The following is a 25,797-nucleotide window of genomic DNA, read 5'->3' on the forward strand; positions in this document are numbered from 1 at the left end:
ACTGTCGGAAGAAATACCGCACGTGAACATTTCCAGGCATGATGCTGTTATTACTGTATAGTGCTCAAAGGCGTCATGGATGCTTCCTCACTGCTTTCGTCTGCCTCAGGGCCTTGACGTCCTCCTGAGCTCTGAATTTGGCAGCCAACTCCTGGTACTTCTCCCTCCAGCTCAGACACTCGGCCGTCCGCTCCTGCCTCTGTCTCTCAGCCAGGCGCCGCTCGGCGTCGGCCTCGCGCTGAGCCTGGTTCGCCTTTTTGCTCTCCGCCTCTGACGCTGCAGCTCTAAGCCTTGAATTCATCTCACTGTGAACACAAATTATTATTATTATTATTATTATTATTATTAGGCTGCTGTGCTCAAACCATTTCATTTAAGTCTCTCACATTGTAATTTTGCAAAAAATCTTTCAGCTGTGGTTTTATTCTCATGGTTAAAACTCAGTAAAGCAACCATACAAAATAGTTCCAAGGGGCTTTAACTTTGTTGTGTTCGACCTGTTATGGAGGGTCCTTTTAAGGCAGATAGAGGCTGAAGACCTTTAGAAAACTGGACACTATTGTGGTTTCGGCTCTTATATACTGGATCTGCCTGACACTGCGTCCTACTGCTAGTTGGACTTTTGATTATGCTCCATTCAGTTTTGTTGAACGTTTGTTAAACTAATGACGAAACCTTAATCTTCGTCATTTTTCCAGTTGTGTTTGCTGCAACATAACCCTGTACGTTGCTTTGGGCACAGGAAGTTCAGCAAATGCAGCCCAGCTCTCACTTAACATTTACAAGCCCATTGCAGGAATCTGCACTGCGGCGATTCATTCGCGTGAGAAGTGGGAGGAAACTCCTTCCTGTGCCCCCCTGACATTGTCCCAACTGCCCTCTTAAACAAGCATGCGGCTCTGAATCACTGCCAGTAGTTTCACAAAGTCTGTTACAGAAACACTCACTTTTCCATCGCCTCCACACATTTGAAGGAAAGATACTTTAACAGTAATGTTTTGTGGCGTTGCAGTGCAGTAACATAATGGCAGGATTTGAAAATACTGCCACTCACGACGAGAGAAGTGATATTTAATCAACTATTATGACTCTTTCTGACTTTTTCATTAGTATGTGTAGATTTCACCACCCTTCTACACATTTATGCAGGAACGAGTTGAACCGGTGTAGTTCACGGCTCCGTCCTAGGCCCTTTAAACCTTTCTCCATTCAACCCTCTGTAGATTATTTCAGCCCCGTCTCGTAAACAATTACGTCCCCATTCATGTTCAGCATCAGTGCATTGGCAACTCACAATTTCTGTTACATGTCAACATATTCTCGTTATGTTCTCTGGAAACGTAATGTGGTAGAAATGACTTTTTCATTTGCAGATTAGTTATATAGGAAATGTAATTTTTAGGAGACAAGAATGATTATTTACCAGTCTTTGATCCGCAGTTTGGCTGAGAATTGATTCTAAATTTGCGAGATTTGCTTAAATCCAACTGTCCATGACGTCTTCTCACCTCTCTTTAATTTCTACATTCTCTTGTGTGACTTGTCTCAGCCGGTTCCGGAGGTCGTCTCTGTCTCCTTCCAGGATCCCGTTCTCCTGCAGCAGGGCCTGTTTCTCCCCCGTCACGCGGTCTAACTTCAGCCTGGTTTCAAAGTAGTTCTTCTCTGTTTGTGCCTGTAAAAGCTGCAAGTCTGTGTGCTACAAAAAAAAAACGAAATTGCTGTTTATGGTCACAGGTCGTAGTGCAAAGGATTCAGGGATGTTGATCTTAGTCACCAGGAGCAAGCACATTTCCAAATCTAGTTATGTGACGAACATCTGCTTATTTTCTGCTTTTCACAGAGAATTAGCTTTTCGTATCAATAATATTTGTACACTGTTATAATAAGCAAAGTTTCATACTGTGAAACCACAAACAAATGTACAAATCTGCATTGTGTGTGTGTGTGTGTTTGTTTGCACGTGCCTCTTTTTTAAGCTGCTGCAGCCCCTCACTCAGCTGCCTCCTATCAGCCTCTGCTGACTCTTTGTCCCGCTGACACCCGAGGGCCCTGGCCTCAGCCAGAGCCCTGCCCCTCTCCGCCTCCACCCTGGACTCCTCCGACTCACCTGCAGCCTGGGAGCACAACGTCGCCCTCTGCTGGCTCTGATACAGCTTCTGCTTTAGCTGATGGGGGTCAGACAGAGACAGGTGGGTGTCCAGTGTACTGTAGTCAGGTTTCTAGATGAAATATGAGCTCAGCTGATGAAGAACAGCCAGCAGTAGCAGATATATAGCTCAAATTTCTTCTTTTGGTTTCAAGCAGCCATTTACTAAGCATGGAAAGATGCTATTGTTTGCATCATGCAAATGATGACAACATTCCATCACTGAGGTTTTAATCTTTCTATTGCAAGTGCACTGTTAAAATAGTGCATGTTTGCACTAGTGGCACCAGACAACAGCCTGATGTGTGGACAGAGCTTTAAAGAGGAGCCAGTTTATCTCGCTGTGTGGTTGCCTCTACCTCCTTCACTTGAGCTTGCAGCTCCTGGTTCAGGTTTCGGAGGTTCCTCATGGTCAGTTCATTCTCTGTGCGCATCATGATCCGTTCCATGTGGATCTCGTTGGTTAAGTGCTTGTTTTCTTTCTTCAGATCCTCACATTCCTGCATCGTGGGCCGTTATGTGTGAACAAAAAGTAGAGAGCATCAAAGGAGACGAGGAGACGATATATTTCACAAAGTTAAACAAAAGGAGGACGACTTTTCTTCCCTCCTACTTATTTCTCGCTTCCACGTCTACAGTTTTAAGTCGTTTTCTCAACTGCCTGATTCACTACGTGTGTTAACTCACTGTAACTCACTTTACGGTAACAGCTCATGATAATGGTTTGCAAGTAGCTCACAAACACGTGCTCCTCCCCTCACGATGTAGCACTGATTATAGATCAACTCACACAGGATTAAATCAGCCAAACCCTGCTGCTAAAAGTGCAGTAGCTCCCATGTTTCAACCCTATCATCCTATATATTCCAAAATATTCTGCACAAACCCACCGTTCGTACCGTTTAACCCAAGGTCAGTTAACTGGTTTTACCGTTTTTAAGATGTGTTTAATGAAATTTACATCCACTTTATCTTCATCATCACCTTCTTGGCACAGCATAAATCTCCTCTTGCAAATGGTTTTTGCATCCTGTTTCAAAACAGTTGACACTCACGTCCTTCACTGACCCCAAACTTTCGTATTCCCTGTCGAACCAATTGCTAGAAATAAATAGCAAATCTATAAAAGATGCTCCTCTGTGTCGCTTTTTAAAGTCTTCATTTTGATTTTTGGATATTTTCACCCAGAGGTTTTTTTTTTTTTTTTTTTTTCCAGTATCTTCACCTAAGATCACGATGGGACATTGTATTTTGTTATGTGCTGTGTAGTGAGTGATTTAAAAAGTACGAAAGTCTGAAGCTGTGTTGTTTGACGGACAAATTATCTTTTGGGTCGTGAAACCTGAGACTAATGAGACTTTTGATGCTCATTACACAAATTTCATCATTTTGAAAAGTCGGAATTCAACAAGAAATTATCTTTTTTTTTATTTTAAAGAGAAGACAGATTTGCAGTCAAACATCCTATTTCCTTTTTCTAGCTGAGGTCAAACAAAAACCCCTTAAAACAAAGATTGATGACATTTGATGAAAACATATTTCTGTGTATGATCTTGAGTTCTCCACTTTTTTTTCTACCATTTTTCATTCAGCTAAAGTGCTAAAGTTTTTCCTGTTTCCTTAATAATGCATAATGGTCCAAGTCCGACTGAGCCCTGGTCCAGCACACCTCCTATCTGAACCTCCTTCTCTCTTACCTTTCTCTTTCTGACCAGCTCTCCCTGCAGATGGTTGATCTGAAGGAAGGAGCCATTGGGGCTGACAGCGCTGACCGGCCTCACCACTCGAACAGGCCTCCTGGTTGAGGGCCTTGAGAGACCTTTGACCTCTTCTGCTGCCTGGTTTCCCAACCGGCTGCCTTTACTGACGTTACAGTGGCTCATGGAGAAGCACTTGTACAAGCTGTCATTTAACGAGGAATTCCCTGCTGTCTGCAGGTCCGTGTGGGACCTGGCTCTGAGTGACATTTCAGATTGGTGCCGCCTCTATCAAAATGTCGATTCGCCGTTGCTGCGTGGGTCCCCTGAGAGAAGACAGGTCTCCTGGACTGTATTCAGATCAACAACCTGAATGCTCTCAGGTTCACGAGTTTACTGGGTGGATCCTATCACCCGCCGAGCGTCATAAACTATTCATCAGGGAACACGATAGGTACAAACCTGCACGGCACAAAGGCAAACACTCGGCAAACAGTGTTTTAGTGTAAAGATGCTGTTTGACGCCGTCAGAGGGGCGAAATCGGATGTGAAAATTAACCAACACGGCATTTTCAGAGGCCTCGTCAGGTTTCCAGGACATGTTACAGGCGAATGTGTGTTTTCAGATGTTAAGTCTCAGTATGTGCAAATTGTACCATTAGTGCAATGGATATTAAGAATAATGCATCAGTGGTGGCAACGAGAGCTGTGGCAGAGTCCGTGTGAAAACGAGGTGAGATAAGAGGGTACAAGCTTTCCTACGTTAGGAAAATGTGTAATATATAATAAGTTTTATTGCTCAACCACATTGTCAAACATGTCTGATCAGAAAAGAACCATACGCATCCGTTCGGTTACAGTCAGACTAAAACAGCCTTCTTGTGCTCACACACGAGGACATGTTTTGTTGAAACATGAAACATTTGTGAGAACTTTGTGTTTCTTACATAAAATATTTTATTAAAAAAAATTTGCTAATCACGGCTACAACACGTTTTAATGGAAAACAAACCTTCGCATAAGGACGTTTTTAAATTGTTTTTACGTGATCACAAAATAACATACATTAACATAAATTAACATAACTGTGACTTTCCATCCAAAAATGAAAAAGGCCAGTCTAACTAAATGTTAGCACGGTGCCAAAGCATTGCTCCACAGATTATGGCAGTGGGAATAATAATAACAATAGTATCATTAAACTGTAGCATATTTCGACATTATTACATTACAATTTAGTGCAGGAACAGACATGTAGCAGAAAAAAAAACACATTATTTGAATTCTGAAGAAAGAAAGCTCATGTAAGTGCTTTTGAAAAACTGTTTCACTTAAAATCCCATCTTGTCCCCAAGGATGTCTGTGTGTGAGGATGCTGCACGAAGGAAACTGTCACATTTTATTATTGAATTACGCTCTTTTCTCTCTCTCTCTCTCTCTGTTCCTGATCAGGGGAGTGTGACCGATTAGCTTTTCCTGCAGCTCCTGTATTCGTGTTACAGTGCTGGATCCCTCACAGCCCAGCAGGAAGCTCCATTATTCACACGATGGAGTCACTGAGTCAGGACAGTAGGACGTGTTGAACACACACCCTCTGCATCATCGTATGTTAGAGACAATGAGAAGAGCACCACTCATACTGACATGTACATACAAAATGACATATGTTTATGAATAATTCCATTGCACAACTATTATAGAGCCTTTTTATTAAAGACCCTTCAAAATGTATTCTCCTCTAATTAATGCATATTGAGTTTTAATAAGCTCATTCTGCCTGATCAGTGTGATTAATGAGTTACAAGTTGCAAATTGCTCGCGCATGGCCGATCTCGGCCGTTGGGGATTTTCAGAAGCTCCATATTTGTGTTTGGAAATCAAAATTCAAAATCGTCTTAGTTCTAAATCATTTTTTTGTAGAGTTTGTTAGTTTAATTAGTTGTACATCTTTACGAAATGATGCATTATTTGAAATTGTAATAGGAAGTGAACACAAAGAAAAAGCACATTTAGTTTTCATGATTAAAGAAAAATAAAGTGGGGCTGTAAGGTTGCTCGAGACAAACGCGAACTCAACTCTGTTTAAAAGTCCAAGTTTTTTATTTATTTTGTCTCTTTATTTGGACATTAAGTATCATATAGTAGAACGCAAATGAGATGAACCCAAATGAGAAAACAAATAAAAAAAAGAAATACTGAGCTGCAGAACAGCAGCTCCAAATTCCCCACATGACAAAGCGCTGAACCACCCCCCCACCCCCCCCATCCCCCCTCATCCACATCACCGTTGGCACATTCCCCCAGACTCTGACCGTAAAAGGAGTCCTACCGGGCTGGGACCGGTTTGGCACTTCTTGGGTCTGACACACAAGAGGCTGGACAAGCAAAAGAGCTGAGAAACAAACCCATTACTCACAAATATATGTAACTTTTGTGTGTTTACAGGTTTCCTGCATATCTCATCATGTAAATTTGGAAGAATCCAGAGAAGTCTCTCTACCGTGGGAGCAAGGGCACAAACCAACACCGATGGTCAAATGATGTTTGTTGTGTCTGTAATGTACAAGTTTTGAATATTGACGAGTGAATCCGCCTGCATTGTGTTGTTGTGTTCTAGCATTGTCTTTTGTGAGACTCCTGACAGTGTGTCAGCAGAAGCAATGTCATCAAACCACAGGGGTGAAAGAGATAACAAATAAGTGTGGCCCGGGCCTGACCTCCCCTGGGGCACCGAAAAGAGAAGGACACCACAGTCTGTGAGACAAATGCACAGGAAGACTGCAGAGGAAGTTCCTTTATCTCCAGAGAAAAACCTCTTTCTGAAGGATAAACGCTGACGAAGCAGAAAATCTCTAAATGACTCAAAATGACCTAAAAACATCTATTTTCAGGTAAATATTGCTGGATGCATCTTTGGCTGGAGTGACCGAACAATGAAGCAGACTGACCCACGTAGAGATGATCAGCTCCTTGTTGAAACCACGAGAATCATCCACCACATTAAAGCCCCCGCGTGGTAGTAATGTTGTGGCTGATCGGTGAGTAAACCTCGTCCCATTTGCACAGAAGTCGGCAACATGATGGTCAAAGGCTTTTCTCCTGCGAATGTGGGTGCGATCTCGTGACCAGCGCATCAAGCAGATTTGACATCTGCTTCCTGTTTCCTCTACATCCCGTTTGTTTGGAGGGTTTTTTCCCAGCGTGTGCACTATTTTGTCCTTCACCTTCACCCACTCCTGTTACATATTGGGGTTTTATTAAACATGGCACGATCTGGCATTTTAATCACATTTTTACTTCTGTTTGCCGCAGCCTGTTTGCTGACCTGTGAATCCACTCTAGGTAAAGGTAAGTGGTTGGGTTCTGGTGGAGGTGGAGCAGTGGAATTGCTTGTTATTTTACATTTGATTCCTTCTTGTTTTCCTTTCAGCTTGTTCCCCTTCAGGGGTCTTCACAAGGAATCATGTGCCTCCATCTAACCCTGTCCTCTGCATCTAACTTCATGTCTCCAACTACATGATTTCTATCTTTAAAATTAGTACTTTATTTATTGGCGTATGCAAGTTGTGTGTGTAACAATTTGAAAATGTTTGATTTTTCAAATGACTTCAAATCTTTAAGGAGGATTTTTTTTTTTTAATTTTATTGTGTTTTATTTTTGGTCAAAGAAAAACATCACACACACACGAGAGATTTTTAAGGTGTCGCATGATGTTTTTATGGTCAGAAACATTTGGTTCAAAATTTTTATGTGACAATCAAAACTTACGAGGGATTCTATTGATAAATAATCAAAAATATCAAAAATCAAATACACGAATAAATACGTTTTAAAAATATGACTTGAGAGAAAATTGTTGTGCAATTTTTTGTTGTTGCCACAGAGTTTAAAAAGTTAAGGTATCTGTAAGTACTGCACCTATGCATGTACATTTTATATTTATTTATTTATATATAAATATATTTCGCTTTCACAAATCATAATAGTTTTTTTAAAAGTCAGTAGCAAAAAACATAACCCTTTTATGAGATGTGATGCTGTGAATTTAGACAAAGAAAAATATTTTCTAAAAAAAAAAAAAAAACAAGGGACAGTGCTGACACACGCTTTTCCAACAGTCCCTCCAAATCACAGCGTTGCTGGAGTCTTCATGCTCATTGACGGAGGAGACTACACCATGAACTTCACTGCCGCCGCAGCCGCCTGCCTGGTTCTGAACGTCACCATGGCAACCAAAGCCCAGCTGGAGCGAGCGGTGCAGCTGGGACTGGAAACGTGCAAGTAGGTCCAGTAGGTGGGGACGTCGTGATAAGTCACTGGGGTGCGGCGTGGGTGATGCTTGGTCCACGTATTTGTCTAGTTCCGCTGAGACTGTCTCCAGCATCCCGCGCACAACCGTAGAAGGACGAGCAGAAGAAGAATCTGTGAATAGCTTTGAGGTGAAAGAAGTTAATTTCAGTGTAGTAAACCCAGACTCATCAACACCTGACACCTAAAGCCCTGATGTAGAGTATCAAGAAAAAAAGTGATGTTGTGAATTTAGACGTCTTAAAAATATGTATTTTTTTTTTAAATAGATAAAATGAATATTGTTGGTCCCTGGATGAGCAGAATGGAAAGAAAAACAGGGTGGTGCATGGTCCAATAAGACACAGGACGTTTCCATGCACGAGATGATGATCGTCATTGTGGTTTGCAATATTTCAATAGTTTGGCTTTAGTTTGTCGCTTATTACGTGCTGTAATATAGTATCTCCGGTCAACAATGTTTTTCTACCTGATCGAAACCTTGTGGCCACGTTACCCACGATGCCCCATTTAAATCTAAAGATACTTTTTCTTCAGTGCATTAACTCTTTTTTTTTTTTTTTTTAACAGATATGGCTGGATACAGGAAAAGGTCGCAGCCATCCCACGACTTAAATCTGACAATAACTGTGGACGGGGCGGAACTGGGGTGGTGACGTGGGCGACAAGTGAATCCAAGGCCTTTGCTGTGTTCTGCTTCAATGCATCAGGTATCATCCATGTGCTCTGCTGTATGGTGCATATTCCCACATTTACATCATGAGGAAATTGAATAGTAAATTTCATGATTTAATGGCCTCTGATGAAGTAAATACTGTTTGATATCTGCGTATTGTGGCTCCGTCGCCACTGCTGTTCTGTTGGGTTCAATGAACAAACTGTTACCACTTGCAGATTTAGAGACAACTCCAAAGGCATCGACAGCCCACCCACAAAGCTCCACGTCTTCCACCCAAACCCCGACACCCACCACAGCTCTCACGGAATCAGCAGCCAGCTCTCAGGCTTCAGCATCAACCATTACAAGAACAACTAAAGCCCCCGACCCGACGTCTGTCCCCTCAGCTCTCACTCCTCAGGTCAAGACAACACCGCCAGCTCTCGTCTCCTCCACATCACCTCCACTTCCGCCGCTCTCCACCCGTACACCTACACCTCGTTCTCAACCTGCCACGTCAAATCCCACCGTTGTCGCTTTTACCTTCTCCACCGTTGTTCATGACGCCAATGTGACAGCTTCCACTGAGCTGCCTCAGACTGTGAGCTCTGCAAAGCCTTCTCCAGCAGGTGTGTGCATGGCTTTGGTTCTTTTACACATTTTCTCCCAGGTCCGTTTTTTTTTCTAAGAAATGCAAAAAAACCAACAAACAAACAAATTTCCCCACTAAGTGTTAAAATCTATATTAAGGGTCGACAGTGAAGCGGAGGAAGCCACTGAATTATGTGGATTTCTGTTAGTTACAAGATGTGTGGGGCTTCTTTTATGTTTTGTGAACCTGTAAATTTTGTGCAAGAGAAAATGGAGCTGATTTGATTTTAAGCGTTGCATCCTTTGCTAACATTAAAGGGGCATCCATTCCTTTTTGGCCACTAGGGGGGGCTATTAATTCATTCAAATACACATTTAATAAACACGGGGCTGTAGCTCAGTTGGTAAGGGCAGTCGTCCACGGACCACAAGGTGAGTGGTTTGATCCCCGGCCCTGGCTATATGTCGAAGACACTGAACCCCTAACAGCCCCATTCCCCCTCCCCAGTGATGCAGTGCCGGTCCAAGCCCGGTAGAAATTGGGGAGGGTTGCGTCAGGAAGGGGGCATCTGGTGGAAAAACTGTGCCAAATCAACATGCGGACAATGATCCGCTGTGGCGACCCTGAACTCACGGGATAACAAGGAGGATAACAAAAAAAAAAAACAAACAAACACATCAAATCAGAATTATCCAAATAAGGTTTTAGAAAAGCACCAATACTTTGAGAGCACCCACATTTTTGTGTGTTTGTTTTCATCCTTTTGCAGCATCCTGTGAGTTCAGGGTCGCCAGACTGGATCATTAGTCCGGTTGTTAATTTGGCAAAGTGTTTCCTCCCTGACGCAAACCTCCCCAAATTCTACTAGGAAAAGACTCAAAATATAATATTAATATGCATGTAAATGCTCGACAAGAAAGGAATTTTGTTCAGCTTGGAAATTAAGTAATAAGTCTTAGTATATGCAGTAATAATGTTGCTTGTGACAGATGGGGTAGGAATATACAAACTCAATACTTGGGTAAAAGTATTGAGTTTGCATCAGCATTTATTAGTTTTGTTAGATTTTAAGAACATCAATCAGCAAAACCAAAGCCGTGTTCTTCATGTAGTGGAGTAAATGGTACAATATTACTAGTTAAAGTCAAAGAAACACACGAATGGAAATGCTCCAGTGAAGTATAGTGAATCAGAAGCGTGGTACTTTAGTCAATGTTCTTATGTATCACCGCTGGCTCGTGGCAACAATCAATGTGTATTTTGTTTTTCTTTCCAGCTTTACGTACAGGGCTCATCACTCTTGGGATCATTCTCCTGCTTCTGACTGCAGCAGGTGCCGCGTTGTACCACAAACTGTACGTCGTGTTAAAAACGTATTATACTCACTTTGTTTTGCATCCGTAAAATCTGTGGAGGCCATTTTGTTAAAACCAATGTTACATTTGAAGATCATTGAGGGCTGAATTTAAAATGCTCATTGTGTTTCCTATATGTGTTTTTCTAACCTCTTAGAAGTAGGAATACTTCCACCTGTTGGTATCAGCGGCAGCAGGACGACGTAGAGACAGAAATGTGGAAACACTCTGACAGTGAGATGGGCCTGCACAGCCAACATGAGGAGGAAGAATCCAACTGGACATTCTCCAGTGAAATCATGCTCTGTGTGAACCCAGACATCAAAGCCAACTCCTCAGAGTAGAGAGGGAACGTTCAGTAGGGGATTTCCTACAGTGGACTGTGTGAACTACAGCCACAGCATCACCACACTGTCCATGCTTTGACCCGGAGCCACTGGATCCATACGCACATTATTTTCCCCTAAAGATCTTGATTATAATTAGAAAATGAATCAACACAGCCTGTGTTTCATCTCTATTCTTTGTAAGATAAACATGTTTTGCTCAAGCGTCATCACTGGTCATATTACCAGGTAAACTTGCACAGTCAAACGTGATGTTCAGCTTGTTGTGTTGTGACACAGAGGCCAGAGTTAGAGGTTGTACTGTACTGTGCTGTGTTACGCTCTAAAAAACCAATAATGTGTGTAAACCATGACATTGAGTTTACACTATTAGCTCTGCAAAACCTAATATCACAAGCTTTATATGAAGGATTATTAATGTCAGAGCATTAGTACGATCAACTGCTGTGTGCAAATGTTTGTCAGGGGGGTTGAAGTGAGGACAATGTCAAGGTATTTCTACTTTACTCCAGTTCTTACATTTTCTGGTACTTTACACTTTGATTTTTGAGTGGAAATTTGCATTTTTATCCCACAACATTCATTTGAAAACCTGCTGTGTATAGTTACGTTTCACATTCAGATTAATACAACAGTAAGCATGTATCCAGATTATAATAATTAGACTCAAATCATATGGTCATTAAATTGCCGTGTATTAACGTGACAAAAGCTCCATTGTTACGAACCGTATTAAGGTGATAAACACTATGCATCAGTCATTAATATTCCATCTCATTTTCCCTGATATGAAAGGAGTCATAGAGAAAATTTTGTTTTTAATTTAATAATTGAATTTTATTTAGTATTTTTGCAGTTAATACTTTTGTACTTCTACTTGACATTGTACTACTTAAATTGCTCCTTTCTGAACCTTAATCAGTTGATGCAATTTGAAATTAAAGAATCTTAATGTTCATTTATTGAAATCTGAGAAATTGATGTCGTAACACATATATTTCTTTACAGTTGAAAGTACATCATCCTCAGGAAAATTGTCTTGAGGAAAATGAAGTAAGATATTTTTATGGAAAACCTTTTGTCAGTCAGTGTTTGTCCATTTTGGCATAAGATTACACATGATTTACATGTTGTTTTATCCATAACAAAGTAATATGTAAAGCTGTGACTGAGATTCCCGCTCCCACCGCACAGCGGCGCTAACGAGGTCGTGTCTTTGATTTTCCGCAGACAGAACAACGGCAGAAGAAGAAACGTGTCACGTGACCAGCGATCGCGTCCACATAGATGCAGAGACATTTTCTGCTCCGTTCTGATCTTTCTTAAAAATCACGGCGGGGGGAAACGCGTGGAAGTAGGAGAAACACAACAATGCGACGTCCGGGTTCGGTCCAGCAGAAGATACCGTGCGTGTTTCTGACAGAGGTGAAAGAAGAACAGTCTAGAAAGCGAGACTGTCAGGTGAGTGCGTGCAGCGCAGTTGCCATTGATTTCTGAGCATCACGGTGACGATCGCGTGGAGCTTCATGCAACCGCGTCAAAAACAAAACAAAAAACAAACTAAAACAACAACAAACACAAAAATATGTCATTTTCTTAAGTTATTTCCGTATAAATGAAGACAACATGGACACTGACCGTTTTACATTCAGCTACGGGGGCCCGACATGTCCAATTTTAACACATTAAATTCTACATTTATTTATTCTTATCTCTTGAAATTAGTACGTGGGGACGAAAACCTCTGCAAATAAATCAAGTGAAAACTGCAGTTTTCGTCAGCTGGTATAAGACAAGACAACTTATGCTCCCTGAGTATGTACGACTTTCTCAGAATACACTGAAACTGATATAACATAAATTCAATATAGATTGTAATGCATAAAAATATTGCTCTGCCTTTACCTTTACAAAATATGTAAAATTAAATGATTTTCCCTATTTCAGAGACAATTGACAGCAAAGGAAAAGGTTCAAGCCCACAACTTTGCACATGTGCGTGTACTTGTCGGTCTCTGTTGATTTTTATATATTTCCTTAAATTCATTGGTTTATTCGTATCAAAATTTATCCCCCATTGTTTTGTTGTGCTGGAGCTGATGTTTGGGGATCACAGTAGCTTTGGCTTGGTGAGCGAAGGCGCTTTCAAATAAAAAAAAAAATGATGAAAAGAATATTTGTTATTTACAAATGGACTTTTGACGGATGGCAGAAAATAAAGTGGCTGTGGCTGGAAAAAGGTCGAGCAGTCGTTAACCAGCTGTTGGTCTGATTCCCGTGAATGAGGTGTAGTGGGAAGAACTTTCGGGTCCACTAAGGTAGAAAAGTGCTGTAGAACTGCAGAACATTCACAGATGCTGATGCTAGAATGGGACATTGGGCCCGGTCCTGCTTTTGTGTGCTTGTACTCATAGATGTAAAACGTCTCTGATACTGATCCCACTACCTCCTAAGGTCCCACAGCTATGTCTCTCAAGAATATTCTAAAAATGTTTAATCTTCACAACTGACATCAGCAATGACGCGGGTTATACTTTGGTAACTAGAACACGGATGCTTGCTTTGTTCTCAAAACCTATTTTACCTTCTTATTCCTGTGTAGACTTTACTGTCCACGTTGTCCGTTCTTCTCCGTCCAGGATCTCACCCTAAATTTGTGCCGTGGTTTTCTTTTTTCCTTTTTTTTTTTCCTTTTCTTTTTGTTTTATTCAGAGTATTAAACACTGATCAGAGTGCGTCAGAATTTCCATTGTCTTGTTGTCAACTCATGCTAGAAGCAAAAGCGTTTAACACTTGTATCAATACTCAGTATATAAATAAAAAAACTAGGTCTATAAAATGGACTGGATCCAGGATGCTAAGATCTGTTGCAGGAAGTCTCTGGCTGCATGTTTGGGCTTCTTCTCATGCTGCAGAATAAATCTGATAGAAATCTGATATTCCTATAGAGTTTCATCACCTTCCTGATGGTATTTATGTGAAAGATTAGTCATCTGAAGGCCGCATTATATGCAACCATTTGTTAACAGATATGAAATTGGTTAATTATTGCTAAATCATATTATCCTAATATCCTAATACTACAAAATGCAATGTAAAAATTGTATAATTCCACGACTAGTATCAAAACAGCTGTCTCAGTAAAAATGTTATCAAATCTGTGATTGACAATGTTCAATTGTCTGACAGCTAAGTGAAAAATATCTTGTCATAATACCACACTTTATATTAGTGTTATTTGGAGCTAAAATATTCACCTGACGCTGAAATAAAAATAGATAAAAGGTTTAAAAAAAGTTTAAATCTATAAAGAATTAGCATTTTGGCCTCTTTAGGGAGTCATTAATGAAATAATCAAAAAATGTGGTTGATTTTTTTTTTGTTTCTGCCAGCTCACTGGTCCATTTTCCAGAATCTGTAAATGATATTCTGCTCTTTTTTAATATATTGGTCATCTGGACAAATACTCTCTAAATGGGACTGGACTAGTAAAAATACTTGTTTTGTGTTGATCAATTGGATTAACACACTTCTCTTCAATGGTCGTCTGCTGCTTTTCAGCAGTTCCAGGTGGTTGCCACTGAAAATGTGAACCCTCTGGCTCTGGAGGCTGACATCGACTGTGCACTCGCCACAGAAAAACTGGATGGAACCTGTTGTTACGTTACTGTTTACAAAGGTGAGCGGCCTGTGAAATGACAGCTGGCATTGATATTTGTTTTATATTCCTACAGTAACTGAGCCATGAGTTCTACAAATGTTCTTAATATGCAGAGAGTATGATTGGGATTGTTTTCTTTAGGGCAACCTCATCTCTGGGCTCGACTCGACAGGAAACCCAACAAACAGGCCGAGAAAAGGTTCAAAAAGTACCAGCATTCCCACAGGAGCTGCAAAGGTCTATCAAACGTTTCTGTCCACACAGTCGATCCATAACCTGATGAAGAGTCTGCTTCATTTCTCCAGCGAGGTTCTATTAGTTTCATTGTTCTGTGCTCCTCTACAGGCTTTACGTGGAACGTAGAGGAAGATTTTAAGACTGTACCAGAGACATGGATCCCTGCTCACAGAGTCAAACATCACGGCGGCCACCCGGTGCCTGATGAGCACGGACACATTCCAGGTTCTTTCATCCTTTTGAGACATGAAAACTGCTGCTTGAAGAGCCACGTGGCACTCTTAGACCATTTATTCAGAACAGTTAGGATCATGAGTTAGTTTTATTATTCATTTCAAATGTATTATCATGACATTTAAGGTGGAATTATGAAGACTGTGGAGAAAATGACAGATAATGGAGTTATTCATAGCTTCATATAGAAATGAAGATTCCTTCAGGAACGGTAATGGGGTCCTTCTGAATGTTCAGGCTGGGTCCCCGTGGAGAAGGACAACAAGCAGTACTGTTGGCACTCGTCTGTGGTGGACCACCAAGCCGGGGCAGCTCTCGTTCTCAGGCCCAACGCTGAGGATGAAGACTTGCTGGAAATTGCTGTGGTTCCACTGGCAGACCTCATGGAACAAACACTGGAACTCATTGGAACCAACATCAACGGGAACCCGTACGGTTAGTAATCGTGTGGTTTCCTTTAATGTTACTGAGCTGGTAGCAGCAAAAAAAAAAACCAAACAAAAGAAAAGTAGCTGTTGGTGACCCCTGCCTTGGATATTATGTACGGTGGACAGTTCATTTAGGACATATTTTCACGTCATTTTATTTCCATTTCAGTCATATACAAAGGAGAATTATAGGAACAACACAATAGCTTTTAAGGTTTAATAGACTGAACATTTTTAAGTTGTCAGATGTTTAAAAAAACATTACTTGGTTTCTGATTTAAGCAGGACACTCAAGCGAGTTGTTCAGAAATGACATTAAACTTATACTTAAACAATATCACACGAGCGAGTACTGAAGTACTGCATGTTTGGGATGTGATAATTATTTCGTCTACTTTGAGAAATCAAGAAACACACATCTTCATAATACACACAGCTGGGTTGCAAATGTTCTCACCCACTCATTTTGAAATGTAAAAAAAAAAAAAAAATTTTCCTCAACATATTTTGTAAAAATGCTACTTCATCACAAATTTGTTAAATCATTTATCAAGTGGGATGCAGCCATGTCCCGTGTCACCCAAACATAATAACAATGCACATTCAGCTGTAACAAATGCTAAAGGAGTAGATGGGAAAAAGTTAAGTAAAAATCTTTATAATAATATTGGTGCAAAAGTTTGAATTCCCCATTTCTGGTAAAGGACAATTTATACCAGCTTAATGTGCAATAAATATGTTGGTGGGAAAATTATTTTACCCTTTGCTATTTCAAAATAAAGGGATGCAAACGTTTGGTTTTAAACTGTGTATAGTTGGGTGAACGTATTAAAATCACTGTAAAGTTTCTTTTACCATTTGTTTAAAATCCGAAGATTGAATCCTGTCAGCAGATGAAACGATTCAATCTTAACCAAACCTGGACGACTGACACTCTTCATTGACAGATTGGTTTAATTTATTGCTGCGGCTGATCGGCTCTAACAGGTTTGGGAAGTAAGAAGCAGCCCGTCCACTTTCTGGTGTCACATGGGAGCATTAGAGTCAGGAACCCTCCACCCGTTGCCCTTCATCAGCTGCGTTCCTGGTTCCGGGAGTCCTCAGAGGGCCGAGTGGAGGGCATTGTCTGGCACTGTAATGACGGCACCCTGATCAAGGTGAGATGTTCTGAGACCTATGAAGCTCTTCAGATTAAACATATTCACACTGACCACGGAACAGCTGGGACATTCTGCCATAAGCTTTATACTTCAAGTGTGGATGTTCAGTACATATCGACTGTTCAGAAAAATAATTTTATTCAACAAATGGGGAAGTAGGAGTCATGGATTCAGAGTTTGTATAGTGAAATACACTGTAAGGATCCTGTTGTGTCGATAGGTTCATCGTCATCACCTGGGCCTCACGTGGCCGGAGAGGGAAACCTACTTCGGCGAGAGGACGGTGGTCGTTCACGTTGATGGCACAGCTGAGGAGTACGTCGGCCAAAAGGACTTGTTCACTTCCTTCTCGGCGTTAAACGGACGCTGCTTCAGCCGGGTTCAGGACGTCCAGTTGGACTTGTAAATTCCGACCAGGTGAAAGTTTGTGTCATGTGGTGGTGGTTGCTGCAGTGATTTACCACTCAAGTATCTTCCAGGTGAAGCTGTGCTCAACACTACAACAGGTTTGATAGCAGCGGATCACAACATTCAATGAGCAAAACTTTTTTTTTTTTTTTTTTTTTTTTTACCTCTTCTTCATTTCAGGAAAGCAGTTAACTGTACGCATAAATTATTTCTGCTTTGATGTAAATAAACTAAAAAAAAATTACTTACCAACTGAGCATTTTAGCAACTAAACCTGCTTAAGTGTTTGAAAAATAGTGTATAGTTTGTTGAAGCCATTTAATTGCTAAATGAAGAACGAAATGTATATAAACATTTAACTTATTTTATCACAAGCTGCTTTATTGAAAGGTTTATGCAAACACAATATGTGAGAACTGTACAAAATATAGAATCTTAATTCATTACATAGCGTATTTATTCATTCACCAACCCAAAAACTGGTATTTACAAAAAACTGCTGCCTTATGGGAAGAAAGTTAAAGTAGCTATGATTTAAACTCCATTATTAAAAAACATGATCAAGTGGACAGAATTGTTCAAAGATTTCAATCTTGCTTTGAAAAATCTCGAAATGCTGAGAATAATTTCAAACATATTGTAAATTAATTGTATTGTCCACGATCACCTCACAGGTGCCAAAACCATCACTCATATTCAGTCATAATTAGCAGGTTGGCAGCCAGCAGCCTGGATTAGCCAACACGTTTCCTTTATTCTAAAAGTCCTGTTCCTCGGAATTCTAACAAATGTTGGCCTGCATGCGTCAAATTGGCAAGTCTTCGTTCTGCAGCTGGCTGAAGATGATTCACATCAGTTTGGACCATATTACTAAATCGCACTTTTTGGAATAAAGAAACATGTAGACAGCAACTGAGGTCACAGAGCACAGACAAACAAGCTAATCCACAATGGCTGAAAATGAACCAGACGTTAGTAGATTCAACACAAGCCGCTCTGATCCTGATCCTGGTTGTAGTTTTGACTTTTAGAGACACTGACGCCTTATGGAGGGTTTAATATCCAGACTTGGAGCTCTAAACACTACTGGCCCTTTTTTAAAGATTAGACACTTTTACAAAGTACATTCAGTTGTAGTTCTAACAGTTTTGCATCTACTAAAAAGGCCCAGTAACCTCGAGTTAGTTGATAGACGCACTAGGCGTCTCTGCTTTTACACCAAACTCATCACACACCTTCTTCAGCTGTTCCTCCAGCAGAATGTTCTTCTTCACCTCTAAGTTGTAGTTGTATTTTAAGTCTTCGATCTCTTCAAAAAACGTTGGGTCAAAGTTTTCTAGTTCTTTCTTTAGCTTATTAACCTCTGTTTGGAGTTTGGATTTCTCCGTTTCAGAAGCCTGCAGCAGGTGTTGGAGCTTTTCATAGTCTAAGAAAAAAAAGGGGACGAGTGAAAAGACACATACTTCTAAACAAAGACTTATTATCCAAATGATTTAGAAAAGAAATGGCGCTACGAAGTCTCACCTGGTTTAGAAGACGTCTCACCATATCGCTCGCTATCGTCGAGCCTTTGTTTCAGTTCGGGCTTCTCTTTCTTCAGATGGGCGTTGACCAACCTTAGTGTTGACACGATACAAACGAAATGAGACGTGAGGTACAGTTTGTCGAACTGCAAGGCAAATGACGAATTTGTTCCATTTTGGAATAGGACTGTAACCTAACAAAATGTGGGAAAACGTTCTTTCTGGATCCACTGTAAACACTGAAGTTTTCAAGTTTTGTGACGTACACACTCACTACTTCTGTGTGGATAGTGTAGATTGTGAGTTTGGCCCGTACAGTACTATTACTGCTTAAAGACCTGTAGAGCAATCATATTCTATATAGTGGTGTGTGTGTGTGTATATATTCTATATAATATGAAAATTTGACAAATTAGGTTTATGTCTAATAAGCAAACTTCCCTAAAGTTGCTTATTATCAATTAACAACAAATATGTGTCGATAGTTACTGTAGAGCTACATCATTGTTACTAGTAAGTACACGGTAAGTTCGCTGTACTTTGCCTGGTGCCTGACCTAATATTACTGTATTACCTCTATTATTATAATTATTAATGAATCTTACCTCATTGCCTGGAACTCCTCAGTAAGACCCGCACCTCCACTTGAAGTAGTAGGTGATTGTTTTAACATATCGACCTAAGAAAAGACGAAGCCTTAACTATGTTAATACATTCACACAATACTTTTGAGACCGTGAATAGGAAACGTGAGTTCGACCAGTAGTAGCTGACTCAATCCCTCACTGACGTTATTAAGTTGTTATTGAGTCTGTACCTGATCTTCAAGTTGCTGGATTCTTATCTGAGCTCGCGCCTCACGCTCATTCACCTCCTTCAGCTGTTTTTTGAGCTCAGAGAGGCTGGACGCCTTCTGGGAGAGCTCGTTCTCCAGTTCCTTCATCTTGTTCTCAAACATTCTGCAGATGGAAATCAAACAACCTCTGGCTCAACTCTACAAATAGTTTAAAGCTCTACAAAATGCAGGAAAACAAAAGAGTTTGGATCCCCAAGCACGGAGGTAGTTAATTCTTAGACCTATACACTGTTAAATAGGATTATCTTTGTCAAACGCAAAAACTGGTTAGTTATGATTATTAATACCACAGTAAACGGGGGGGGGGATCACTGCTTCGCTGACCTTGTTACCACAGATGCTTTCCACATTTTACTGTCTGCTGCCTCTGTGACGGGTTTTGACAGAGCAGCTCGAAGTCGCTGTTGGGTTTCTTGCAGCTCTGCCTCCAGCTTCTCGTTGTTCACCTCCAGACTGGTTTTTGCCGCGCTCAGCCTCTCTGCAGCCTCTGCTTTCTGTAACAATATGAAACACGGGCGCAGAAACATTTTTAGTACAGTTTATCATTATGTATATGCTCATACAAAGTATCACTGACCTGAAAAAAGAAAAAAAAAAAGTGTTTTGCAATATTCGACCAGCTTAAAAGGAAATTGCATCCTTTGCAACCTGTTTTGCATTTGTATTTATGTACTAAATGTTTATGTTATGTTGTTTATGTTACCCCCCCTCCCCCTCCCCCCACGAGCCTGTGTGGAGTTACCCTTTTAATCTCCTTGCGAAGACGTTCATTTTCCATCACTATTTTCTCCAGCGCTTTACTTTTAGATTCAAGTTTGGAGCTCAGCTCAGCTTCACTTTGACTCTTCAGTTTCTCGTAGTCGCCCTGAAATCATTGATATTTGCAGTCAGCTAGTCAGTGACACAACGGCTAAGTGAGCACGGTGTTCATCACAATGTACCACGTGTAGGATGCTGCCAGCCACCTTCAGTTTTTCGTTTTCTCGCTTCAAGCCAGAGGCCTCGTCTTCAGTTGCAGGTGAGCTGGATTTCTTTAGGGTCTCATTTTCCCTCTGTACCCTCTCCACCACTTTCTTCATCAACCCGATGGTTTTCTCAAGTTCAGGTACCGTTTTGCCACTGTGACCAGCCTGATGAAGAAAACCCCGGTAAATCATGGATCATGGCTAAAAAGATTGATGACGTGATGCTAATTATAGAAAAACATTGTCGAGTCAGTTTTCCTCTTTGCTTTTAAGAAATAATCCTGTGCACATTAGAAAGAACACAAGTAATGGTATAACTTACTCCCCGTGTATGAGCCAACTTTCTTTCCACCTCTGCCTTTTCCTTTTTCAATGCACTGCACATCTCTTTGAGGTCTGCAACTTGATTCTGTTTAAAAAAAAAAAAAAAAAAAAAAAGTAGCTTGGGGTTAAACACATTTGTTTGCATTGTTTTGAGGTTTGTAAAGTAAAAATAGTTGGGTTTAGCATCTGTATGGAGATTGTTGGATTGTATTCTTTTTTTATTTTTAATTGGCTGATGTTGTATTGTACATGTCAAGCTGTCTCGTTACTCAGGGAACACATGGGATGTGACAGGCTGCTCGAGCATCTTGCTAAGAAAGTGAACAGATCCAGTTGCCCACCGTGAGTCTTGGTAGGTCTTTGTTGGCCTGCTCCAGCTGAAAACGTAGCTCCAGGTTCTCAGAGGCCAGTTTCAGGTTTTCTTTTTGGAGCTCCTGATCTTTCTGGGACGGAGTGCCAGTGCCTCGCCCCGACGTCTAGAGGAAAGCAGAGACATAATGAGCCAGATTTAATTATTATATCATTATGATGATGTGGGGGGAAAGTATTTCATCTTCATAACAAAAGCTCTATGGGAGTGAAGGGGGAAAAAAAAAAAAAAAAACTAGCATTTTAATAAAATTTTCTCTACTTTCACACAACCACACAAACCTTTACTCCATGATGGACTAAGAAAGGGAGTAAACACTAAAACTTACTACACTCTTATTGCTTTTACTTTTGCTCTGCCACATCTACTGTAACGTTGTCACACATCTAGACGCCTAGAGTACCTTCAGAAATTCAAGAGGTCTTGTTCCTCTTTTCTCTGCATGCTCATGCGCTACTCTACTGACTGACTGCTCAGAGTTTATGCAGAGTATGGTGCTGCAATCCAAATCTGGTTCTGCTGAGCAACGCTGCTCTGGATCGTCAGCCTCTGTTGCCTCTTCATGTCCTGGCATTACTGCCTTGACTCCTGCATTCTCCGAATCGCCACCATCTAATTCAGCCACATCTTCTTTATTCATTTTTTTATTCGCTGTTGCTTGTGTTGTGTCACAGAGACCAGGATCACTTATGTTACGCTCTGTGCCATCATCATTAGGCTCACTGTCTTTTGCAGTTTGTGGTTGTGTAAGCGCAGTGATTTGTTCATCTTCAACCACATGATCGGCCTCTGTTTGCATCTCCTCCTTAACGTGATCAGCATCATCTTCTGCCATCACATTTGTTTCGTCGGCTGCTGTATCAGGGCTCGATTGTTCTTGTTCCACACAGACATCTGCTTCATCATAGATAGTTTGAGATTCGCCCTCCATCTGGCTTTGCTTCGGCTTCCTGTGATGTTTAACAGGTTCTTCGACAGCAGGAGCACCGGCACAGAAGCTGGAAGGTTCATTGTCCACAACATCAAACATGACGGAACAAATCCCTTTGAAAGCTGGGGAGGGGGGGCTTTTTACCTTTATGGGCAATGAATCAGAATAAACCAGTGAAGAAGGTACAGCAAAAAATTAAAAAAAAAAATTAAAGAATGATGAATAGAGTAAGACAAAATGTAAAATTAATAATCTTTGAACTAGAACAGCGCTACATCATACAAGGGTAGAAAGGTGAAGCTCTGTGAATGTAGGATTAAAAACCAATTGTTTCAAAATAAAATGTGAGAATATATCCCTGAAAATTTCCAAATCCAAGACTTTAATTATAGGTTTATACCAGTCTGAGTTGTTAATGTGTTTATGATGAGTCCCAGCACATGTATTACAGTGTTTGTGGTACTAAATGCACCACACAGGTCATTTTAACATCGTAGCCAATGGGTGTTGTTATGTCACTGACCACTTACCGAGGGTCTTGAAGGAGACTCATTGGGCATCTGACTCTCTAAATTCTCTACTCTCTCCTCTAGGTAGCGATTCCTCAGCAACAGATTCTCCATGGCATCATCACGAAGTAAAGCCTGGTGCTGTCTGCAACAGAACGCACTTTATTTACATTTGCGTCATCTCGGATTAAGCTACTGCATTAGTCCAGCTAAACCCCATTCACATCACTTTCCACAAATGTAGCATTTTTTAAAAACAACTGTTAAAGCTGGAAAGTTGTGGGTTCGCATTCCCTGGCCTTCTGTTGCCTTTCTGGAGTTTGGAGTTTTCATGACCTGTCTAGGGGTGGACCCTGCCTCTCGCCCCCTCACAGGAGAAGCAGTCACAGACAATAGATAAATGAAACGCTCTATGTCTATCCAATAAGCCTAACCCGCTTACTTAACAATATTAACTTTACAATTCAAACTCTTGGTGGATCCTCAATTGAGTGGCTCTGAGAATACAAGCAAAGCAGCGTGGAGCTTCATGGCAAACTAAGTTTTCAAGTGGATCGAATAATTGGTTTACAAGCATAATGGGAAACTAAGCTTCTTGTGTAGAAATACAAGAAGCTGAAATCAGTGTAATGTGCATCATATTGCATCTGTTTGTGTTAACACTGCTTTATAGTTTAAATAGTATTATTAATAATAATACACCGGATTTGTACTCTGTACTGCATAATACATACTTAATGGTGAGGATTTGTGTCTCCAGATCTGAGTTCTTTTTCTTCAGCTCCTCCATCTCCTTCTCCATTTCAGTAGATCTCACGCCCACAACGTGATCCGCAGTCACACCTCGACCCTTCAGCTTCTTCTGCAGTGCACTTTTCTCTTGCTCCAGTCTGCACGAACAACGAAACACAGAACGGAAATGCAGGACTGACAAAAATATAACAGCTTCACCATCGGGAAGAAAATAAAAAAAAAAAAAAAAAGGAATTGACAAATAAAATATGGCCTATAGCTGCATATAGATGGTCCACTTGATCCCACTGATGCTTTGATCATTATTAGAAATTTCTGATGATGATCTGACAGTTTTTTTTTATAATATAATCACAATTGAAAATGTCCAAACACTAGTTCTACATCAAAGAACACACTGACCTTGCATACAGGTCTTTAAGAGTGCTGAGCTGTTTCGACAGGGATTCATTTTCTCGTTCCTTCTCCTTCAGTGAATTCTTCACCTTTTCCATCCTGGCCTGCCATTTCTTTCCCTCCTCCCACCGAACAATTTCTTCTTTAGGCTGTCAGACAGAAGCTTCCCATCAACATGTGGCAACTGAGAACAGTAATACAGCAAAATGATAATATTAACATGTTCAGCGTTGAATAAATGAACAAACCTTTCCATGATCTTCTTTGATATTTTTCACCTCTGCCCTTTTTTCTAAGTCAGATTCCAGGCGCCTGATCTTCTTCTGCAAATTCTCTATGGTTGGCCCCTTCCCATCGGGTTCTGATTGATTCTAAAGAAGAAATACAAAGAAAGATTTCCACAGTGCCTCGCTTTTCTGATTAAAAAGGTACAGAGGACACTGACATGCCCCTTGACTCAATGACAAAAGCTCACAATAACAGTGTCAAACCAAGCTGCGTGCTCCCACACTAACCTGAAGGCTGTTGCTGAGCCTCTTGATTTGCTGCTGGAGCTCCTGAATTTCCTGCTCCCTCTGCTCCTTTTCTGCCTGCAGGTGTCTCTGGGTTTTCTGACTCCTCTGAAGCTCTTTGTTCATGCTGTCCACCTGCTCTTTTAGGGTGTTCTCCCGACCTCTTGCTGCCTTTGCAGACTCCTTTGCAGCTTGAAGTTCTTCATTAAGCTCCTGCACTTGCACCTTTAGTGAAGAGGGATTTATAAAACATTGATGCAGCTCTGTGATCCCATGGTGCCATTGCACTGTGGCAGTTATAGGCATTTACACTGGCTACTATACATAATCACAAGTGCAGTAGATGCAGTGTTCCAAGTTTGAATGTTTTAGGGAAAAAAATCTTAGTATGCATGTTAATTAAGTCAAAAGCATTAAAATACACATGCTGTGATGACATATGGGATTCTCACCTTTAGGTCTTTAGTGTGCCTGTTAACTAACATCTGTATATTAAGACTTTCTTCCTTTTGTGCAGCGCTGGCTATGACTTGCTGCTCTGCAGCAGACGTCATCTCTGCCCTCAGTTCCAACAGAGCTTTACTAAGAGCCTGCGAATCCAGGGAAGAAAGAGATATCAGTTATAGATATGATGAGTGCACGATGGGAAAAATAAGATGGTAAACTATTGCTACTGCTAACTAAAACTGCAGGCCCTGTGAGTTACACACACACACACACACACACACACACACACAGTGTAGAGGTGTTCTCTGTTGATAAGAAGAAACAACATTGTTGAGAAGTGTTTGTAACCGTTTCACCAGTCACTACTGTACTTTTGCTACGCATGCATTGACTCCTTGCTGCAATTAAAAACCTTTTAACGAGACTCCAGTGACTGTCATTTTTGAGTAATAATTTATCTTTAATCCAGCGAGTTTGACTAAAGGATGAAAAGAAATCTTTATCTGATATATGCTGGAACTAAATGTGAATTACTAACACTTGAAAAGGGTTAGTACATATGTTACTACATATATTTACTAGTACTAGTTTCTTATGTGAAAACAGAGGAATGAAGCTTAGCTGCAGCAAGACACAATACGTGTGTGTGAATGAGAGGGACCCAGGTGGAATCGTGAGGTTACAGGGAGCAGAGGTGAAGAAGGTGCAGGACTTTAAGTACTTAGGGTCAGAGCAACGGAGAGTGTGGAAAAGAGGTGAAGAGGCGAGTGCAGGCAGGTTGGAACAGGTGGAGAAAAGTGTCAGGTGTGTTGTGTGATAAAAGAGTATCAGCAAGAATGAAAGGAAAAAAATTTTCAAGACGGTGGTGAGACCAGAGATGTTGTTCAGCTTAGAGACAGTGGCACTGAAGAAAAGACAGGAGGCAGAGCTGGAGGTAGCAGAGCTTAAGATGTTGATGTTCTCTGTGGGAGTGACGAGG

The 25,797-nt window shown here is 40.9% G+C and overlaps 3 protein-coding genes across 11 annotated transcripts in view; 2 read left to right on the forward strand and 1 right to left on the reverse strand.

Annotated features, from left to right (window-relative positions):
• Window positions 1–6,167: 6,167 nt before the first annotated feature.
• Window positions 6,168–11,674, forward strand: lyve1b (lymphatic vessel endothelial hyaluronic receptor 1b). Of its 2 annotated transcripts, XM_067493859.1 has the most exons (7): window positions 6,168–6,881; window positions 7,156–7,191; window positions 7,963–8,125; window positions 8,723–8,862; window positions 9,047–9,439; window positions 10,679–10,757; window positions 10,915–11,674. In XM_067493859.1, the coding sequence occupies exons 1-7, from the start codon at window positions 6,866–6,868 to the stop codon at window positions 11,099–11,101; spliced, it is 1,014 nt and encodes a 337-aa protein (XP_067349960.1). In that variant the 5' UTR covers window positions 6,168–6,865; the 3' UTR covers window positions 11,102–11,674. The 2 variants fall into 2 exon arrangements, with proteins under 2 accessions (XP_067349960.1, XP_067349959.1); XM_067493858.1 differs by having other exon boundaries at window positions 6,168–7,191.
• rlig1 (RNA 5'-phosphate and 3'-OH ligase 1) lies at window positions 11,120–25,242 on the forward strand. Of its 3 annotated transcripts, XM_067493861.1 has the most exons (10): window positions 11,121–11,332; window positions 12,113–12,157; window positions 12,335–12,565; window positions 14,666–14,783; window positions 14,907–15,002; window positions 15,111–15,227; window positions 15,474–15,671; window positions 16,652–16,821; window positions 17,045–17,241; window positions 22,795–25,242. In XM_067493861.1, exons 3-9 carry the CDS (start codon window positions 12,476–12,478, stop codon window positions 17,228–17,230), a joined length of 975 nt encoding a protein of 324 aa, XP_067349962.1. In that variant the 5' UTR covers window positions 11,121–11,332; window positions 12,113–12,157; window positions 12,335–12,475; the 3' UTR covers window positions 17,231–17,241; window positions 22,795–25,242. The 3 variants fall into 3 exon arrangements, with proteins under 3 accessions (XP_067349963.1, XP_067349962.1, XP_067349961.1); XM_067493862.1 differs by having other exon boundaries at window positions 11,120–11,332; window positions 14,669–14,783; window positions 17,045–25,242; XM_067493860.1 differs by having other exon boundaries at window positions 11,122–11,332; window positions 17,045–25,242.
• cep290 (centrosomal protein 290) overlaps window positions 18,414–25,797 on the reverse strand; it is a 30,376-nt gene continuing 22,992 nt past the window's right edge. For 2 of the 6 annotated variants that reach the window (XM_067493851.1, XM_067493850.1), the window contains exons 37-52: window positions 24,824–24,961; window positions 24,375–24,596; window positions 24,108–24,230; window positions 23,866–24,008; window positions 23,445–23,600; window positions 22,732–22,855; window positions 21,674–22,345; window positions 21,242–21,376; window positions 20,899–20,985; window positions 20,577–20,741; window positions 20,354–20,476; window positions 19,936–20,105; window positions 19,573–19,714; window positions 19,361–19,434; window positions 18,757–18,848; window positions 18,414–18,658 (exon numbers count right to left, since the gene is read on the reverse strand). In XM_067493851.1, the coding sequence (XP_067349952.1) occupies window positions 18,414–18,658; window positions 18,757–18,848; window positions 19,361–19,434; window positions 19,573–19,714; window positions 19,936–20,105; window positions 20,354–20,476; window positions 20,577–20,741; window positions 20,899–20,985; window positions 21,242–21,376; window positions 21,674–22,345; window positions 22,732–22,855; window positions 23,445–23,600; window positions 23,866–24,008; window positions 24,108–24,230; window positions 24,375–24,596; window positions 24,824–24,961 (2,811 nt within the window). Of the gene's footprint in view, window positions 18,659–18,756; window positions 18,849–19,360; window positions 19,435–19,572; window positions 19,715–19,935; window positions 20,106–20,353; window positions 20,477–20,576; window positions 20,742–20,898; window positions 20,986–21,241; window positions 21,377–21,673; window positions 22,346–22,731; window positions 22,856–23,444; window positions 23,601–23,865; window positions 24,009–24,107; window positions 24,231–24,374; window positions 24,597–24,823; window positions 24,962–25,797 lie in introns of those variants that run through there. The other 4 variants (XM_067493854.1, XM_067493852.1, XR_010912242.1 and 1 more) reach the window with 4 other exon arrangements.

Source organism: Channa argus, chromosome 23 (assembly GCF_033026475.1).
Source record: "Channa argus isolate prfri chromosome 23, Channa argus male v1.0, whole genome shotgun sequence".
Classification (NCBI taxonomy): domain Eukaryota; kingdom Metazoa; phylum Chordata; class Actinopteri; order Anabantiformes; family Channidae; genus Channa; species Channa argus.

Bases quoted from the DNA above. Each gene is read 5' to 3' on its own strand.
- lyve1b (XM_067493858.1), top strand. From the start codon at position 7,107: ATGGCACGATCTGGCATTTTAATCACATTTTTACTTCTGTTTGCCGCA. The intron at 8,863-9,046 runs GTATCATCCATG...TACCACTTGCAG, and splicing joins GTTCTGCTTCAATGCATCAG to ATTTAGAGACAACTCCAAAG. The intron at 10,758-10,914 runs GTACGTCGTGTT...CTAACCTCTTAG, and splicing joins GCCGCGTTGTACCACAAACT to AAGTAGGAATACTTCCACCT.
- rlig1 (XM_067493861.1), top strand. From the start codon at position 12,476: ATGCGACGTCCGGGTTCGGTCCAGCAGAAGATACCGTGCGTGTTTCTG. The intron at 14,784-14,906 runs GTGAGCGGCCTG...TGTTTTCTTTAG, and splicing joins TTACGTTACTGTTTACAAAG to GGCAACCTCATCTCTGGGCT. The intron at 15,672-16,651 runs GTTAGTAATCGT...CGGCTCTAACAG, and splicing joins CATCAACGGGAACCCGTACG to GTTTGGGAAGTAAGAAGCAG.